At 48.7% G+C, this 19,190-nt stretch overlaps 1 protein-coding gene across 4 annotated transcripts; it reads left to right on the forward strand.

Annotated features, from left to right (window-relative positions):
* Positions 1 to 305: 305 nt before the first annotated feature.
* Positions 306 to 17,931, forward strand: LOC142040542 (inner centromere protein-like). 4 transcript variants are annotated; one of them, XM_075048585.1, is made up of 19 exons: positions 306 to 383; positions 548 to 692; positions 1,043 to 1,156; positions 3,820 to 4,496; positions 5,646 to 5,697; positions 6,387 to 6,420; positions 7,594 to 7,693; positions 8,431 to 8,521; positions 9,638 to 9,773; positions 9,847 to 9,981; positions 11,169 to 11,278; positions 11,655 to 11,766; positions 13,048 to 13,158; positions 13,503 to 13,633; positions 13,844 to 13,922; positions 14,855 to 14,962; positions 15,190 to 15,300; positions 16,882 to 17,038; positions 17,592 to 17,931. In XM_075048585.1, exons 2-19 carry the CDS (start codon positions 556 to 558, stop codon positions 17,795 to 17,797), a joined length of 2,601 nt encoding a protein of 866 aa, XP_074904686.1. In that variant the 5' UTR covers positions 306 to 383; positions 548 to 555; the 3' UTR covers positions 17,798 to 17,931. The 4 variants fall into 4 exon arrangements, 2 of the variants coding, with proteins under 2 accessions (XP_074904686.1, XP_074904687.1); XR_012653241.1 differs by lacking the exons at positions 16,882 to 17,038; positions 17,592 to 17,931 and adding an exon at positions 14,182 to 14,282 and having other exon boundaries at positions 336 to 692; positions 15,190 to 15,215; XR_012653240.1 differs by lacking the exons at positions 15,190 to 15,300; positions 16,882 to 17,038; positions 17,592 to 17,931 and adding an exon at positions 14,182 to 14,356 and having other exon boundaries at positions 336 to 692.
* The last annotated feature ends 1,259 nt before the right edge of the window (positions 17,932 to 19,190 follow it).

The raw sequence follows: 19,190 nt of genomic DNA on the forward strand, positions 1-19,190 counted from the left end.
CCGCCCCGCCAGCCTATCACCGCCGCGCCGCCCCCCAGCCCGCCCTTCCCCATTGGCTGCGAGGCGACCACGGGAGCACTCAAAATCGGCTCCCCTCTGCTCGCCGGCCTCTGTGGCCGCGGAGGACTTGGCTTGGAAGGCGGGGCTTGAAGGGGGCAGGCAAATAGGCTGCGGGGCTTTAACGGCGGGGGAGCGATGGACGTGGGTCGTGGCCAATAAGAGGCCCCGCCTCGGGGCGCGCGCGCCGTGATTGGTAGAGGCCGGGATGATGGCGGGGGGAGGGAGAGGGAAGCTGTGTTCGCGGGGGCGCGGCGGGCTCTCGGTCGGTGCCGGTACCGGAGCGGGTCTGGGGCCTGGGGCCCGCTCTGCCCTAGGGGAGGCAGGTGGAGAGGCCTGGGGGCCCTTCAGCCCCTCAACTCCGGCCTTGCGCCCGCATGGGGCGCAGCGCTGAGGCCTGGCCCGCCCTCGCACCCCGCTCTGAGGCTGGGGGCGGGCCCGGGGCCTCCCCGGGTGCCTGCCAGCCTTCACCGCTTCCTTTGTGTTTCAGGCAGGGCCATGGCAGAGGCTGGCGGTCCCACGCAGCTGCTGGAGGTGTGCGGGCAGAGGCTCTCGCGTTTCCTCCATGATGCCGAGCACAAGCACTTGGCCTGGCTGCGGGAGGTGGAGGAGCAGGGCATGAGGATGCTGGATAGGTAGGGGCTGCCCTCAGGGGGACCTCTCCATCCCCCAGGGAGCTGGCTGGTCTCAAAATGCCTCTGGCCCCTGTGAGCCTAAGGCCGGGTGGGCTCCCAGCTGCTTGGGGGCCAGCCCCGGTGCCAGGCCTGGTGGGACTTGGGATTCGCAGCTGTGCAACTGTGATTTGACACAGCTGTGGCTTTGGCAGCTCCGTTTGCGCCTTGGTGCCAGGTGGCTGGCATGCTTCACTCCCTTGTTTCTCACCCAGCACTCATCCTTTTCAATGAGCAGCCCTTGTTTTGTGGGTAGTATTGTTTTAGGTGGGGGGGGAAGCAATCTCTGCCTTCCGCATTTGTCTGCTCAACAGCAACTTTGGGGCTGGACCTGAATTAATGCCCAAAACACCTTCACAGAGGAGGCGTCCCAAGAAAAGGCAGTCCTCCTGCCTGAAAGATGAGCATAAGGAGCCAAACAGAAGGAGGTAGGTGAGCCGGTTTGTTCTGGCTCTGCCGCACAGTGTTTAAGAAAGAAACAAAATAGTAACTGTTTCCACATACACAAGAACATAAAATAGCTGTTTTATTCCCTGAGTTAGCAAATACATTTAAAAGGGCATGTCAAGATCAATCAATGTTCTGATTCTTGTGAAAGTTTGGGATAGAGTTGGCTGGCTTCCTTCACTTTAATTTTTGTTTTATCTTTTTTCTGGTTAGAAACAAAGAATAATAAATATTCTATTTTCTTGTCTGCTTGGATTTGGTTTTCAGCCTGAGGTCGCTACTGGTGTTCACTCCCTAAACCTTTGTACTGGTGCCTGAGAGAACCTGAGAACAGAACTTGCTACGAATGACGTGCAGAAATGGCACATCCACAGTTGTTTGAACTGGCAGGCAGAAAGGCTCAAAGGGACTAGCAGTGAAACTGAAGTGGAAATTCCAAGTGATTTGCTTAGAACTGACTGTACTTGAGGTTTTTAAAACCAGTCCTAAATAGACAACAGTTGCCTGCAAACAGATGCCGAGGCAGGATGGTGTAGGGCATGATTTAATTGCATGTGTAGTCAGGGATGGCTGTGATGCTAATTAACTTCCTTGATGTCACTGCTTCATGGTAGCTGACTGTGTATCTGCTCTCAGCTGGTGCTCAGCAACAAGGTGGTTAAGGTAACCTTCCCTTCAGAGAAGCATATGCTGTGAGCTCACACTGACAGTTGCTGTAGTGTGACCCAAACCTCGTCACTGGGCACGCAGTAGTAAACTGTTTATGCGTTGAGGCACTTAAATTTTGATAACCATGGTGAAAAACCCACAGAAGTTGGACAGGAAGAGGTAGAACTAAAAGACTGTCAGAAACCAGACATGGAGGATGGAGAGAACAACAAGAATAGTAAGGAAGCGTGGGAAGTTCATGCATGTGTGTGGTGAAGGAGGGCAGGAGAAGAAAATGTTGCAGATCTAAACGGGAGAGCTCTTAAGACATGCTGTTAGTTTTCAGGTAGCAGCTGGATTGCTCCCCTGAAGACAGGTCTTGCATGTATTTTTCCTCATTTAAACCTAGTTTTGAGAAAGATCTGCTGATGTGACAAAATGCGTGGGCAGGCGGTCATTTGTCAACGGGAAGTTCACAATGCAGTTCAGCCCATTGTGCTCCATCCTGCAGGGTCAGGCCGTTGTTGTTTTTCTTGCTCTGTTTTTCTTAGTGTGTATTTTAAAACCCATTTCTTAGTGTATTGTTAGTTACACATTTCCCAAACAGTAGTCTTTTTTGCTAATTGTAGCAAAAAGTCCCCTTTCTTGCTAGACATCAGAATGAGAAATTAAGAGAACAAGGCTGGAAGAAGGGCAGAGGGTATCAACTTGGAATACTGGCAGTAGGACAAGCCACTGCTTGCTGGTGGTCAGGCACCAGGGGCTGTAAAACCTTGTTCTTACACCGTGGTGGGTTTTCTTAGCTGCCTTTAGCTGTTGCGTGCTTCCATGTTAGCTTTCCATTTCATCTTTGTCTCCAATCTCCACCCTTTACCTGGCTACCTCTGGGTCACTTTGGCATCGGAAGCTGCCTTTGTTTGGACAACCAAAGTTGTCCTTTGGTTTTGGATTCATCCACCTCAACTTGCTGATCAAGTGCGTGGCTCCATCCTCTCATGCCAGGTTACCTAATGCAGAAAAGAGGATTTCACTGCCCAAGTTCCCCAAACCTCTGCATAGTGGGTCAGGTTTAACTGAAGCAATAGAGCTATACACAGTTACTGTACCGGATAATCTTTCTCTTAAATAACAGGTAATTCAAAGAATTTGTGAGTCCTAACTGTACAGGTATTTTTTTGTTGCCTTCCTCAGGATTATGCTGTCAGGTACCATGTGTGTGGTGGCATTGCTGTGTTTCCTAGCCTGTTCACAAACTCTGTGTTTAGAGCTGTGGATGTTTTTCAGTGCTTGGGTTCCTGCCTCCCCAGTGCTCAGGATGTGTTTTATCTAAGTAGCCTGCCAGAGAGCAGCAGAGCCTTCTGTTTCTAGCTGGGATCTTGTACATCTCTACAGGGGAGACTTCCACACAGAGTTGATCATGGGAGACTGCAATATCTTCAATCCAAAATCCCTCCCTGTGTGGATGTCTGTACTTTGCTCAAGGCAAACAGACTGGAGTTGGTTGTACCAGTATGACTTTACTGTCCCCTGGTGTCAGCTCTGCCTGGGACTGTGGGTTAGTGTCTGCAAACAGCAACGAGTGTCCTGGTACCTCAGCTGCTGCAGTTTGTGTGCATACAATACAACCTTTATTTGTGAGTCAACCCAATATGCCAGGCTGATAGCTGGGAGGGTTGCAGTGAGGGGTATGTGCCCTGCATTCCTGCCTATGGTAGAGAGTGATAACATCCAGCAAAAAAACATCCTGCAGCAGCAGAGAGCAGTAAGCAGTAATTTCTAAATTGTTCCAGCTAAATCTGCCAGAGCGTATCTGCGAGCTTGCAAGGTTCAGCTCCTGCATTTCACCAGTGATAAGAGCTGGGTTGCAAGGGGGACTGGTGGAGGGAAGAAGCCTGCAGGCTCACTTCAAAAGTTGTTGTCTGCTTTTTTTTTCCTCTAAAAATCATTTGGGTGGGAGACTTCCTCATCACTTCATTTAAAATTGCTTTTATTTAAGGTTGTCCAGAAGGAGAAGCAGCATCAAGCCAAGTTCCCAAAGGCACTACAGCAAAGAGCAACCCTGGAACCCTGGCTGTCAGGGGGAAGAGGTGTCTACGCCCAACTGTGCGGTGAGGTCTCAGGCCAGTGTTGAAACCAAGCTCCCAGCACTGACTGGGAAATGGCTGGCAGAAGCACAAGGTCCTGTGGTGCAGATGGATTGTCAGGACTGCCCTCAGGGTGCCGATAGCAGTGATGCAGCCTGTAAGGCTGTTACAGGGGAGCAGCTGCCCAAGGGGGGTGCAGCCACTGAGCTGCATGATGTGTCTTCTGTCCCTGCTGGCCAGACAGCAAGGGAGAGGGAGGAGGCCCCCAGGAGAAGAGCAAGTACATCCACTCCCAAGGCTGCTAGAGGTGGAGATCCTGCCATGTTCCAAGATCAGTCTCTTCAAGGCCTCGAAAAGGTGCTTTTGCAGGACTCTGACAGCAAAATGACTACAGTGAGATCCAAAACGCGCCGTTGCTCTGGACGCCAAAGCTTTGTGGGTGGCCCCCACAAGGGCCATAGGGCCTCCTTGGCAGAAAAATATTCACTGGCCAGCAAAAGAGAGAGCATGATCCGGAGGTCTATCAGCAGGGCCATTTCGAAGAAGGCAGCAGCGCGAGAATCATCCTCTGCCTCCAGCAGAGTGAGCTGTAAGTTTCTTTCAGTTGTCGAGTGCATTCATTTGGCTAAATCAGCTTCTTGACTTTGGTGTGGGGAGTAAGCAGCTGTGGAGCTGCTCATCTGTATTAACTCTGCCTCTGACTCCTCTTAGTCTCCTTGTTGATGGACCTTGTGGCTTCCACCCATTTGGGGACCAATCTTCGGGTCCTTATCTGCTGTCCGACCAAGTCTCAGGCCGTGTTTTGCTGCAGCAGGTGAAGGAAGTGTCTGCTGGGACATAGGCACAGGGATTGGAGGTTGGGTTACATAGGTTGTGGATGGGCTAAAAAAAAACAAGAGCAAAAAGGAAAATGCGGTCTGGCTGGTTCTAGCCATGCGTGCGGTTTGGCCGATCAGAAGAGGCTGTCGCATTCCCTGGGGAGGGGCTTTAAGTTGTGTGTCTTCTGCCAACTCTCAAAAAAATCTATAGGAACTGAATGTCTCCACCCCCTGAAATTTGGCCGAAACTGGCAGAGGAACTTAAATGCTTTTTGGGTGAAGATAGAGTGGATGGACTGAGAATCAAATAGCACAGTCATTGGAGGAAACAAGATTCAGAAATCCAGGCTATTCCTGGTAGCACTAAACTCTTCATATCCTCTGTTCTCACTACTCCTCAGGAGGTTTTGCTATTTGGACTTTCTAAAAATCATTGCTTCTGAAGTCAGATTGGCTTCTAATAAAGCACTGAGGCCTTTGGTATTTAGTTTTGTCAGCTTTGAGTCACGCTGTAGCTAGGCATTTGTTATAACACTTTCAGCTAAGTGGTGTTATGGGGGGAATGAAATCAGCCTAAATCCAGCAAATCTCTGCATAAAACCATGTAGGGAGGCAGGAGCTGAAGTCAATTGACTGGGAAATGCTATCTCTGACACAGGCAAGAGCATGTTTGTGCAGCTGGAGCAGTCTGCAGGCAGAGGAGCTGCTGCTTCAGTTCTCTGCCTTCCCAGCCTACACCAGTTTGTCAGTGACACTTGAGGGAGGTGGTAGTGCTGGTGTGGAAAGCTGAGATGAGCAGTCGGCGTGTTCCCTGGGAGGAAAGCCTGCACAGAGACCTGAGCTCTACCACACACACATTGCTGCTGTTGGGAAGCCTCAGAATGAAATCCCCAAGCTAGCATATGTTTTTTCTCCTCCAGGTCAAAGCTCTTTGGAGGTTTTTGTGGAAGAAGATGTGACCAGCAGCATGAGGTGAGGCTACCATGTAAAGCAGGCGGGAGGAAACCACAGAAAACCCTACAAGGAAGCTATATGGGTCACTTTTGTCTTAGAGATATAGGACTGGTTTTGTAACAGACTGTTTAGGTGATGATGTCACCTGGGGCTGGTTGATACTTCAAAGTTTATGCTGTTCAGGCACAGCCCTTTCTTTTCAGACGTATGTCCAGGGTACAGTGAGGTTAAGCACTGCATTGGGGGGGTGTCCAGCCTATGCCATAAGGCTTGAGAGGCTGCCAGCCGTTGCTCTGCCTGGTGTTGGCTGGCATCATGTCAATTATGTCCTGGGACTCCTGGCTGTAACCAGCCTCCAAATGCCTGGTGGTGCTGGAGGTCAGTCAGTTGTGGTCTGACCTAAAAGGTGGACAGATAAGACTCAGCCTAAGGCTCACAGAGCTTCCTTTTTACCTGCTGTGTGGCAGTTTTGCAGAAGGGGACAAAGTTTGTCAGTGTGTTGTTCAGTAATGCAATGGAATGGTCTATCAGAAGAATTTACAGCTCCACCTCTGTGTGTCCCGGCTAAAACAGGCTTGTGCCTCTGGATGTGCTTAGATTTATCTGCACTTCCCTTGGGGTCCCATATGCTGGCTCCATCATACTTTTATCACCTGTAACTCACCCTTCAGGGACTGGAAATAATTAAAATAGCTTTTCTTTAACAGACCTGGACTGGAACTGAATCCCCCAAGTGAAAAGGTAAGTTCTAAAGAACAACGTACAAACTATCTGTCCGGACATCATCTTACCTGAATTGATACCTTTTGCTGAATGTTGCCACTGGAAGCAGGGAATGTGGCCAAGGATCATTCTGTCACATCCCTTCCAGCTCAGCGAAGGCGCTGCTGAGTTGGACAGCGCTGCCCTTCTAATGCTTAGGCAGCTAGTTAAGCCGGTTGGCTTTCTGGCTCCAGAGACATTTTGTGCCTTGATAAGGCCTCTTCAAGATGGAGTTTTTGGAGGTGCTTGGCCAGGTTCCCAGGAGTCAGCAAGCTTTTGCCTGGCAGCTGGGCATGATAATTGACTGTGTGTATTCTTAGCCTGTCTCTGTTGCATGGCTGGTTTGAGCTACAAAAACCAGGAGGGCAGTTCACATTAATGTGCTTTCCTTGGCCACTGAGGCTATGTATGCGATAAGCTAGCGTAAGCCTGCAGTGCTAGCAGGACAAAGAAACCCACCCCCTCCTTTGAGCTGGCAAAAACATCTTGTGTGGTTGTGCTGTGAATGAGCTGAGGTGAAAAGTAGCTCAGCAGAGAGAGGGGTGGGCTGTGCTTCAGAACAGCTTCCTGGTGCTGTTGGGAAGCAGCAGCAGTAGCAGGAATGGGCAGGTGGCTCTGCTCTGGGTCATGGTGGTGGTAGCTTAGCAGGTGGGGGAAAGCACAGCCTGTGTGCAGGCAGCTAGGATGCTGTACTGCAGCAACTTTTTTGCTTGTCCTCCTGTGAATATACCATAATGGTACTTGAAGTGCCTAATGACCTTGTAACCTGAAACACTTTACAGGGACTTGTCTTTCAGGATTGGAGTATCTGTAGTTTGAAAATTGGTGTCTCCAAGGTGTGTCGAAGATGCCTGTCATTCTCAAGGCACTTTGACTTTGGAGTCCAGGTTCAGTGAAGCTCCTGCTCTGGTTGAGAAGTGCTGGGCAACTGTCCTTCCTGCAGAGGCTGGTGTTTCATGAGGAGACCCCTTGTTACTGAAACAAGCCAGTTGGTGTCCTTGCAGCACAGCTCTAGTTGGTAGAGAAGCAGACCCTAACCTAGCAGTTGGATTGCAGTTGGAAGTGACTGGCTTTTTCAGGGCAGCAGACCCATGGTAGCCTTGTTCTTTGGAGCAACTGTGCTAAGAGAATGCTTGTTTCCTTTTCCTGCAGACTCCTGAAGATGTCCTCATTTCAAGCAAAAATATACAAGCTGCCAGCCCTCCGGCACAGCACTTATCTCCTCCTGAGCAGCAGACAGGGAACAATGAAGGTAACTTCGAGTTGGTCTTGCTTTTCTTGCATGAAGCCCTAAAGACACACAGACCAGGAAGTCAGCATGAGGGTTTGTGGAAAATCTGGGACTTGTGTGGAAACAAAACCACCTCTGACCAGTCAAGGTAATTTTTCAGATAAGCTTTTGATCTCCTGAAGAGGTGAGACATGCAATTAGATAAGCAAGGACATCTTGTAAATGTGTCGAAGCCTTGAGACAAATGCTGTCCTGTCCAACTTCAGTCTGCATAATGAGTAAGTGGGGACATTTTGAAAGGAGATTGCTCTTAGACCTGGTATCTTCCACCTAGTGTAATGTTCTGTTAAAGCACCTTGACATCCCTTTCCTCTGGGTTTACATTTTGTGAGGATTTACAGGTCCCATTTATTTACTGTGCCTCAAAGCAAGGAGAGGGATTGATTCAGGCTTTTTGTTTATCCCCTGTGGGAACTGCAGGATCTGACAAGCAGCTGTAGCTGGAGTAGAGGGAAAAATAGCTGGAGGCCTTTTGGTGAGACAGGTTGTGCCTGTTCAGAAGGGTCTGTACAGGATGCATATTATAGCGTGCTTCACAGTGTATGTCTACAACAATTATGTTCCAGGTAGCCATCCAGGCTTCTGGTTCCTCACTTTGGTTACGTGCCATGGGGCTCTGAGCACACGAGAGCTGGAGACAAGAACCAGAGCCCTGCAGGATGCCTTGCACATGGTCCTAATTACAGGTTTCTTCACAGGAAGCTGTGTAAATCCAAACAGTGAACCCCAGAATGAGAACCAGGAACAATGCCATTGTGCCAAGTCCCAGGAGGATCCCTCATGCATCTGGTATGAGACATTTCGAAGGAGGAGGAATGAGCCAGTGGTCTGGAAGGACTCAGGCCTGGTCTTTTAAGTAATCTGTTTTAAAAAGCTTTGGGTGTTTGTTTCCCTACCTTTCCCCCCGCTTCTGATGTAGTTTTGAAATCTTCTTTGGCCAAATCCTGTCTCCTGGGAGTTCCTTGTGACTTCTTGAGCCCTGTTTGGGTCTGGGACCCAGGTCTGGCTTGGGAAGCAGACACATGACTTCATGCACAAACCAGGAAAGGTGTCTAAGATAGCACAGATAACTCACAGCTTAGGTGTGAGTCTGAGTGGCTCATAAGGGGGGTGGTCCGGGAGTAGTTTCAGAAGGCAACGCAAGTTGGTGACAGACCTCTTTATTTTTATCTTGTGCAAGTGTCTGGAATACCTGACTTGTTTCCTCACTGCTTGTATTACTGGTGTTTCACGTGAGATTTCAGCTGCTTTTAGCCTTGGCCCTCAGTCTCCTGTCCTGATTTTTCTGGGGTGAATTTGCTGTGGGTAGTGGATGGAAAGGGGAATAACCGTAACCTCTGTTCTCATGTGGATGCTTAGCACTGTGTGATGGGTCAGGATCTGCAGCCTTCCTCAGGGCTGCTACTGGATTGGACTGATTGTGCAGTGAAGCAGTTCCCCCTGTTCTTCCCTGGAATTAGGGGAGGCAAGTGCAGTCTTTTCTGACACAGGTAAATCTGCGAGCATCCAAAGTATTTATAAAGTGCATGAAACCCTGCCAGTGAGATGAGCTGGGCTGGCTAGTTGCAGACACACAGGGGTTATGTCTATCTTGTGCTGTTAATACCAGATAGAACAAAGACTTCTTGCTTGGTGGGACTCAAAGTGGAGAATGAGAAGGAGTGTTATGTTGTACATCACTGCTCTGGAAGCTGGGTATTCCCCTACCAAGTTGTCGTGTGCCTTTCCTGCCCTCATTCAGGACTGGGTGGTGTGCCTGCCACAGGGCTGACTGAGTTCATAGGAGGCCCATGTCCTCTGGTAGCAGCGAGCGGGCAGAGGGAAGTGTGTAACAGCAAGTACATGCTTCTAGCAAGACTGGGGAGTGTGATGGTCACCTAATGTTCCTCTTGCTAATCCCATCAGGACAAGAAGCTGTAAACAAGCAATGGGAGTTATATGGAATGGGCAGCAGCCACTGGGTCATACCCTTTCCCCTTGGAATGACAAGCACAAGAATTCAGCAAACCAGGCTGCACCTTCTTCCTCTCCAGCTAGCAAGGTGAGTGGGTGGCATGGCCCTTTGCCTCCCTTTCCCTGGCAGGTACTGACATCCCTACATCTCCTCCTCTTAGGTTGTTAGACCATTGAAAAACTTCCTGCAGGCTGTGCAGCAAAACCATCTACTCACGAGCCCGGGGCGCACAGGACGTGGGGGTGTCATAAAGAACTTCATCAAATGCAATACTCCTACCCGACCTGATCTTAAGGTGCATCAGAGTCCCACCTTCCCTCATGGGGCTGGAGGAGGGGCTCAAGTTTGGGGGAGTGGCAGGAGGGACTGTTTACTTAAAAAAGCATAAACATATTCCTAGTTCTGTCTGCTACCATGGATCAGTGCAAGTCCTCATAGCAAACTGGCCTCACAATTCTACTTCAGTCTCCCCAGGGAAGGGACACTGGTTGGTGTCGCCTTGCATCACCTGTCCACACACTGTTATTGGCCAGGGCACTTTAGCACCAATTCTCAGACCTTCCTCATATGCAGAAATATCTCAGCTGCTCTATCTGTAGTCAGCAGAAACATTTATATTCTGGGACTGTTGAACTGTAAGAAAGTGGGAAGCTTTTATCTTTGCAGTGTGAATCTGCCCTTGTCTTGCGTAATTGGCTGCTGTGGGGCTGAAAGACAGGCAGTGTGGGGTCAGGCAATGGGTTATCTACCACAGGCTGGTAAGGAGGTGCAGCTAAGAACAGGGGCTGTGTGCTATGAAGGGGGGTTCTAGTGTTAATTCCAAATCCTTAATCATTTTTTTATGTCTCTTCTCTACAGGGAGACTTTGTTGTAAGTAATGACACCCTTAACTGTGGGGGCTGGACGATTGTAACAGCTGTGCTGCTTGCCACATGGGCACTGATAGCTCTTTCCCCTCACACTGGCATCTGTGCAGCTCTCTGTCCAAATAAGTAAACTGGCCACACCAGTGGTGAGGTGTCAGGATCTCTTTGCTGGTGTGTTCTGCTGGGGCTGGGAACTGCTAGGAAACCTTCTGGCCTCTAAGCAAGACTACTTGTACTGTGCTCTTCCTCCCCTATTCTCCCAGCTGCTGGTGTAGGTAACGCTGTCCCAGGCAAGAAGCATTTGCTACAAGTGGTCACCTACAGCAGGAGTGTGCTGTTCCTTGCCTAAACCTATTCTCTACAGCTGAAGGACTGAGGTGTTTCCCTCCTATACCTGTGACTCTTCTGCTCTTATTAGTTAAATAAGCACTATTACCAAACCTGCATTGTTTCTTCCCTGCTATTCACTTCCCATCCCAGCGTGTGGGTGAATATGAGTCTGACAGTGACTTCTTTGTTTAGCAGGCTGCCTAGCCTCTAGCTGCCTGTGCACAAGCACCCTGAGGGTAGAGACAGGCCCCAGCAATTGGTACAGTCTGAACTCATCTCCCTTTAGGAGAAGGAGCGGCAGAGACTGGAAAGCCTCAGGAAGAAGCAGGAGGCTGAGGAACAGAGGAAAAAGAAAGTGGAGGAGGAAAGGAGACGGCGGCAGGCAGAAATGAAACAGTGAGTTGGGTCCCTAACCTTCTGCTCCTTCCTTGGTTCAGCACAGAATTGCCTTGGAGGCCTTTCCTGCCAGGCAGACAGCACTGCTGTACTGTGCTTTGTGCCTCCCACTTGGAAGGAGCATTTTGCAAGGTATGCTGACTGGGGACCCTGAGCCCAGCTGTTCATGGCTCATGGCAGTAAGAACTGCATTGATGCAAAGCACTGGCTAATGTCTGAAATTAATCCAGAAGTGAGCTGGGGCTAAGCTCAGCCAAAGCAAGTCAAGCAAAATAACTGTTTTCCCCAATTACCATGACAAGTCCTGGTTCCCCCATCATCCTCAGTGCTAGAGCAGATAAAGCTAACAAGCCCCTCTTGCACACACACTGCCCAGGAAGAGGGAAGAGCGTCTGAGAAAGGCACTGCAGGCTCGGGAGCGGGTGGAACAAATGGAAGAAGAAAAAAAAAGGCGGATGGAGCAGAAGATTTTACAGAATGAAGAGAAGGTAAGAAGTCTGACTGAGCTTTGGACCACTCAGTACAGTGACATTATCTTGGTGAGCTGTGAGACCAAGAGGGGGAGGGTGCAACAGGCCGCTGGCATGATATGTGCAAGCACAGGGTTGCTGCTGATGGTGACTAATCTGGTGGTGGGTAAGTCTGCATCAGAGACATTGAAATTCTCTGTCTAACAAGAGGAGGCTTTTGTTCTCCATACCTCCGCAGTTGTTCTAAACATTCCTGTTCTGACATGCAGTGTTTATGGTGCTCTGCATTTAAGGAATGTGGCAGCATCCCTTGACTGTCCTGTGAACAGGCTCTGCAGATGAGACAGCCTTACTCAGCTTACAGTGTACTCTGAGTGTGCTGTTTCCACAAAACATTACAGACAGCGAAGCCATGATGCTCGCAGGGGGTTGCAAAGATGTGGTGGGAAAGAATAGCTACCAAGCATGCAAGAGATGCTTGTGACTAGTAGCCTTGGCTGTGTGTGTATTTGTATCGTGTTTGTTTTTTAAAGCCTTGTATGGCCCTCTTTTGAGGACAGGTAGAAGACGAAGAGCATGCTAGGGTGGGTTGTTGATGGCTGCGTGCAGACAGTGTTGCTGCTTTTGTACAACTGTGCAGGTTCTGCAGGATTGAGGGATGCTGTGCCTCACTGACCCAGAGCCCTAGCAGCATTTGGGAGAAGGATGGTTGCTCATTTCAGGGAGTGGACTAAAGTGACCTTTGGAAGGGGTCAGCCACAGAAAACAAAGGAATCATGTTCCTTTCAGCCTTTCTCAAAACCTGAGCAGCCAAAAGTACACCCAGCCCTGACTAGTCTGCTGCTGCAGACACGCTAGTGCTTTTACTGGGACAGACAGCTCAGGTGAGGGATCCGTGTCTCTGGGGCTCAGTCAGCTTTCACATCCCCAGTTCATTCTGCAGTTCAGTTAGTCAACAGCAGCACTGTAGGCAAAGCAGAAACCAGATGCTAGATCCCCTTGTTCAGCAGAGAATTACTTACAAGATGGAGGCATCTATTTTGGGGTTGTGTAATGGTCTTTGTGCTCCTTTCTCCTGTCACTCCAAGCGATGGGTGTCTCTTCACATGGCCTGTAGTAAGTGGTGGACTTGCTGCATGAGGTTGGTACTAAATCCAATGCACATATGCCACTTGCTGGGTATTGGGACCTGGAATATCACAGGATTCAGACTTCGGAAGCAGTCCCTGTCTTCCATTTGGACAAGGCTATGAGGTGTGCCCTCGGGGGCGATGGAGCAGACATGTGTGGCTTTCTCAGGTGCGCCTCTCACAAGTGCGGGAAGAGAAAGTGGCAGAGGAGTGGAGCAAGAAAAAACTGTTGAAGAAGCATGGGGAAGCTGATGCAAGGAAGCAGAAAGTGCCGAGTGTGGTAAGAGCAACTCTAGGTCCCTCCTGCATGTGGAAAAGGAAAGGAGTAGCAGGAAACCCATGCGCTGTTCTGAATGGTGGGAGAGGGAAAGGTTACTGCCTCTCCTGCTGCAGGGATTTTAGGGTCCATGCTCCAAGATTTCTGTCTAGACAGTTGATGTTGGGTTTGAACCCAAGGGTACCTGTGGGGACAGAAGGGAGAGACCGCCCAACTGGTAGGCGGCAGGCCATGGAAGGTCAGAATGAGGTGTAACTAGCACAGGTTGTGTGAAAGCATTCACTTCATATCCTCCCATCTTTCCCCACTTGAGCTGGAGGGTTACAAGGGTTTTCTTCTTTCTTCAGGAGGAAGATGAATTTAAGCAGCAAAAACCACTGCAGAAAAGGAAAGAGGATGAAGTGAAAGAAAAAGGAAGGAAAGTCTTGGAACTGAAAAATCTTGTAGGGCAGCAACAGGTGGAACAAGTGAAGGAGAGGTATTAGCTTGTCTCTGTCCTGGAGGAGGGGACTTGGCAACAGGCATGGTGAAGCAGTAAACATAAATAGTATTGCTGAAATTGGGAGACTGGTGTGAGTGTCAGGCTGTCCCAAGGTTTGGGGTGCTGAAGCAAGAGGCTATAAGAACACTTGGGAGGGTGGGCAGACATGCTTTCCTCTATAACTAAATTATAGGTTTTTTTCCCCAGGGATCACAGACCGCAAAGTAAAGAGAAGGCCACCCAACCACAGCTGGAGTCAGCACTGTTCACTGAGAAGAACATAAAGGTGGGGAGTTGAAGTGGTCTTGGAACAACTTCTCTGTTGTAAACTAGCAAGGCATAGGATACACAGACTTATTTTAAGATCAGACCTGTTTTCCAAGTGCTGTGTTGCTGTTTAAGGTTTTCACATTCACTATTATGTTTAGAGAAACAAATATAGTGAAACTGATGATAAGCTAAACATGTTATTGTAAGGAGTTGGGGTTTGTGCAAGAATAAACCAACTCTGACAGAGTTGGGGTTCAGTCTTTTCTTGTTAACAGGTGAACCTTCTCAGCCCCATCACAAGATGGATGGCAGCCATACAATGGCACTTCGAAGAACACCTCCAAATAACATTCACTGATACTGAACATGAAAATTAGTAAGAGGGGGGGTTTTTCCCTACTACATTCACTCAGTGTATTTGGAGGATGTGATCCCCATAACAAACTTCAGGTATCATGGCTTCATGTAACTTCATTTGCACTTATACAAAGAATGTTATGGCTTAAAGTCAAGGCTGGCTGTCTCAAAATATCACAGTAACATTTTCTTTCTGCTCTTTTTCTACCCTTAACATCACTCTCTCTTCTGCTTTCTTCATTAGTAAAAAAATCAACCCCTCAAATGCTACTCCTCTTAAGGATAAATTCCTCCTTCTGTATTTGCTCTTGCTGCTCTTACTCACCAGGTCCATGACATTCAAACTCCTATTTGTGCTATATAATTTTAATTAAGGTCTAAATTCTTCATATGTTGCCAGCAACTAGGCTGGAGTGAGCCATAGCAAAGCTCCTCCAGATAAGAGAGAAGTTGAATATAATTCAAAGTGCCTGCAGCTCTTCCCCTCCTATTAGCTCTTCCATACTGAGTAGTATGGGAGAAGAAACTCCTGGAAAAAGTGGGTTTGGTTGAAAAGGAGCTTAAGCAGTGAAATTTTTTTCTCTTTATTAGGAAGAAGAGAGCCCAAAAGAGCTGCACCAGCTGCCTGGGCAGGAGAAGAGACCCAAGCAACCAGAATCTATTGCCATGGCTTCTAATCCCTGGCTCAAAGCAGTAAAGGTGAGCATGGGCTGTAGAGGCCTTGTTGATCTGGATCTGAGCAAAGACAGGAATCGCTTTATCTTTGAGTCTTGGGGTTGTTTTTTCTTCTGCAGATGAAGACACAGAGGGACTGAGGATATTTTTTGCAAGGGCCTCAGAAAATATGGCTCAGTTCCAGAGATGGTCTGGTTGTTTTGCTTGGGTGAACATGAATGAAGAATGACTTAATTCTTGCATCTTAACAGAAGGAAGATGGTCTGCAGGAGCCCCAGCAGCAGCTGGGAGAGGAGAAAAAAATCAAGCGACCAGAAGCATTGACTGCTGCCTCTGGCACATGGCTGAGCAAAACTGTAAAGGTGAGTCCTGGTTCCAGCAGAGCTTGCAAATAAAATGAGTTGGTGGTGCCTAATCGGCTCCTGTGGTTTGGAGCCAGCCTGCAGATTTATTATCTATCAGTGGTGGAGCAGGAAATTAAATCCTCAAGTGTAGGCTGTTGGGGTTTAAGAGGCATCTGTGCAGAGGATGGGGATGTCTGTCTTCTTGGGTGCTTGGCCGAGAGCTCAGCACAGGGGCAACCTGCCGGAAAACCAAGTGTTTTATCTTGGAAAAGATGCTGGAAATGGCCACAGGATGGCAGCACGTCACGAAGCGTCAGTATCGCTGCAGCCCGGCCAGCCGTCAGGCTGTTTGCTCTCCAGAAGCCTGTTTGAGCTGGAGCTGCTTGAACCTGGCAACTGAAGAGGTGGAAAGCTGCTCAAAGAGTCGGACTGGAGTACTGCCTCTGCCGGTAAACTCTCTTGTCTTGCGGCTGACTGGTTCCTCTTCTTCCGCTCAACAACTTTGTGTTGCGACTCATGCCACAGCTCTGGAGAATGAAAACCAGATCCGCTGTGAAAACTGTGAAGGGGTTTGAGTGGTAGAGCCATGTGTGCAAAAGCCAAGTCCTTAGACATACATGGTATGTTCTTCTAAGGCCTTTCTACAAAAAACAGGAGGGGAAGAGGGTTAAAAGTAGTTATCAAGTCACTGAGCACAGTGACAGTTTGTGCATTTGTACAGACGTGTATATACTTCTGCATTTCCTTAAGGCAGAGTCCTGCAGAATTAGGGTTTCCTTCCTGGTTTATTCTCTGGTCAGCACCTCTAGGCACTCCTGTACTACATATGACTGTCAGGTCTGCTAGTCATCCCTGTTCCTCACCTCAAAGCCAGGAGATATCTCCGAGCTTTGGCTTGTGCTGTTCCGACCTGCAGCTTCAATGTGAAACGGAGCCCTGGCTTTTTCCTGGACGGGTACTGGCAGGCTCTTCCTGGCAGCTTGGAACCTGCAGGATAGGCAAGTGACTGTTTCAGCTCTGTGGTTTGCAGTCCCTGCTGCAGTACACAGTCTCATGCTACAGCCTGGCTTTCAGCAGGCCATGGTTTCAAAGCAAAGTCCAGTAAAGAAAAAAAAGCCAAAAGGATTTGAGCAGTTCTGGGTTTTACTGAAAATCTCAGCCCAAGTTACTTGTCAGGTAGGAATATTATAGAGGTTCCAGTTAACATGTAGATCAAAGGCTTCCCATACAAGGTAGGTGACCTTTTGGTGCTCCTGTTTTTTGAACTAGGGATGAAAATGAGTGTGAATGATGCATCTTGTTTCTGGCTACCTTCCCTTTACAGTGAAGTTCCTTGCTGAGCTTGTGGCATTGGGAACTCACTCATGGCTTATGCTCAGTGTGAGGGTACTGCCTAAATACCTTAACAGCATCTTGCTGTGGGATCTAAGCTGGGACCTTAGCACGGTCTCTTTGTCTTGCTGGTGCCAGAGCTTTGAGGTGCCTGCAATGGATCAGGCTGCATGGGTCTGGTAGTCAGCCTGCCCTGGCGAGGCAAGCTCTCCTGCCAGACTGGAAGTTTGCTTCCTGCTCTAATCAATGCTGTCTCTGTGGTTTCAGAAATCTATCTCCACATCCTACTTAGAGCACCCGAAGGGCACAAAGGAATCCAGATCCCCAAAGGTAAATGAAAATAACTACGGGATGGATCTGAACAGTGATGACTCCACAGACGATGAGAATGAACCTCGAAAGCCTGTCCCTGCCTGGGCTGATGGTAGGTGCCAAGTTTGGTTTGGTTTCCTTTAATTCCTTCCCTGGGAAGCTGGAGCTTTCCAAATTCACATGGTGCAATCTCAGCTTCTCCAAAGTGCAGTCCAGGAGTGTGTGAGACTTCAGCAGTGCTGGCAGCTGCTGGCTCCAAGTGGTAAGGGGGACTGGAGCTGCTTTCCTGCAAGTGCTGTTGTGTTGAAGTTAAACCAAAGTCCTCCATGCATGTGTTTGGATCTGAGAGTGTGAAATGAATGGTGGGGGCTCACTAGTGATGAGGCAGCCTGTCCTCCTGAGAGAAACCAAGGTGTGGTGGGTTTGGGATACGTCTAGTGTGCTGAGTAACTTGAAACAAGCACTGCTGGCAACCTGAAGATGAGTGTGGGGTTCAAAGCTTTGCAATGAGCAGGAAAACTGGTAATCACACTCACTGTACCGTAATAGTTTTTCAGGTGTGAAAGAATAGTAACTGTCCTGCAGGCTCTAAAAGGGAAAGGGCACCTTAAACAGAGCACTGAAAACTTAATGAGTCTGCTTCTCTGATATGGTCATTTCCACAGGGTCTCAGCTTAATCAAGCCATTTTACATCAATACTATCACCCAGTGAATGTTGACCAACTCTTTGGGCTAATTCCAAGCCCTAAGCTGGAGGATATTTTTGGCAAGAGCAAACCTCGATACTTCAAGCGCACAAGCTCAGCAGTTTGGCATTCCCCGCCCAGGACCAAATCTACCTGTGGCCCATCTTGCAACTTCAAAAACTGAGAAAATGCAAAGAAATGTGTTTTATGACAATATGGTGTATCAGTTTGTTTTCTTAGCATGCAGTGTATTTACAATTTTAAGGGGTTTTTTTGTACAAAAATTAATAATATTGAATAAAATCCTGTTGCAATAAACACTCTGTCAGTGTTTGTCTCTCTCCTTTCCCCCATCATGGTGGGATGATGCTTCTGGATGGCTGATTTGAGGTTGTTGGCTGTGGTTTCTGCAAGTGAAAATGCAGATGTTTGAAGATATGATACTGCACTGTTACATGTTCCCTCGGATTGCTTGCACAACCTTACACAAGGAAGCTATGAAATTGCTGTAGAGAAGATAAAATTTTTTACTCAACCTGAGGGTAATGTTTTCATAACCTTTTCTGTACTATATTTATTTATTTAACAATGCTTCTATCTGCAAGTAGTTTTCCTTCAAGAATTCTTGTGACCTCTTGTTACTTGGAGCCAGAATCTTTTTTCCTGCAGTTAGAAAAATGTGCTTGGACAGTTTAAGCAATGTCTAAATGTCTTGTCACTGTTCTTTTCTGATGGAAAAATGAAGCCCAAGCTAAGTTCTTGGTCCTGTTTTCTAGGAGACTTTAGTGTACAGTCTTGCTTGGGCAGGAGGCAGATTTATTTGGAAGTTGTGGCTTGGAAAGGGTAAGCAGTAAAATTATTTCCTTAGGACCTGCTGCGTGCTCCCCTGCCTGTGTGCTCCCTGGGGCGTGCTTAGTGGCAGCAGGCAGCTTCCTGGCTCTTGCAGCGCATCCTGCACCCTGGGCAGCGGTTGCCTGGGGACTGGTACCGCATGCTGAGATGCTGTGGAGGGTCCCAGGGCCCTGCGGAGTTGCGTGGGGACAGCTGTGCATCCATGCTGTGCCTCAGCTGCCCTCCAGGACGTTCTGAGATGTTCCCTCAGCAGCATTCTGAGAGCGATTCAGCTAACTAAACCCTGCTGACAGTAGCAATGAGGAAGATGCTTAGATGAAAAGGGAAAGTCCCCAAACCGAAGCCAAGTCCCGCACTTGCCATAATAACCTTTCCTTCCTCTTTCTTCACTTCTTCCCTCTCAGGCTGTGCTGTCTAGTACAAATGCAAACACAGCAGAGGGACTCTGTCCCACCTTAGGTGATGCGATGTGTTGCAATGGGATCCCTTGTGCAGGTACAGGGCTGGGGCTATTCACTTTCTCTGCATGAGCAGAGCTGTGAGCCTGCTGCAATGAGGAGGAGGGTCCCTGTCCCTAGCTGGTGCAGCCTTACGCTGTCCCCAGCACTGGGCTTGTGCCATTAAGGTCTCCTTCCCTCTGATGTTCAGGTGCAGGCTGCCAAGAGCAAATACAGAAATGTGGCCATGGACCCGTTCAGAGCTCTCTAGGGCTGCTTGCCTCCATT

The sequence above is a fragment of the Buteo buteo genome, chromosome 16, assembly GCF_964188355.1.
Source record: "Buteo buteo chromosome 16, bButBut1.hap1.1, whole genome shotgun sequence".
Classification (NCBI taxonomy): domain Eukaryota; kingdom Metazoa; phylum Chordata; class Aves; order Accipitriformes; family Accipitridae; genus Buteo; species Buteo buteo.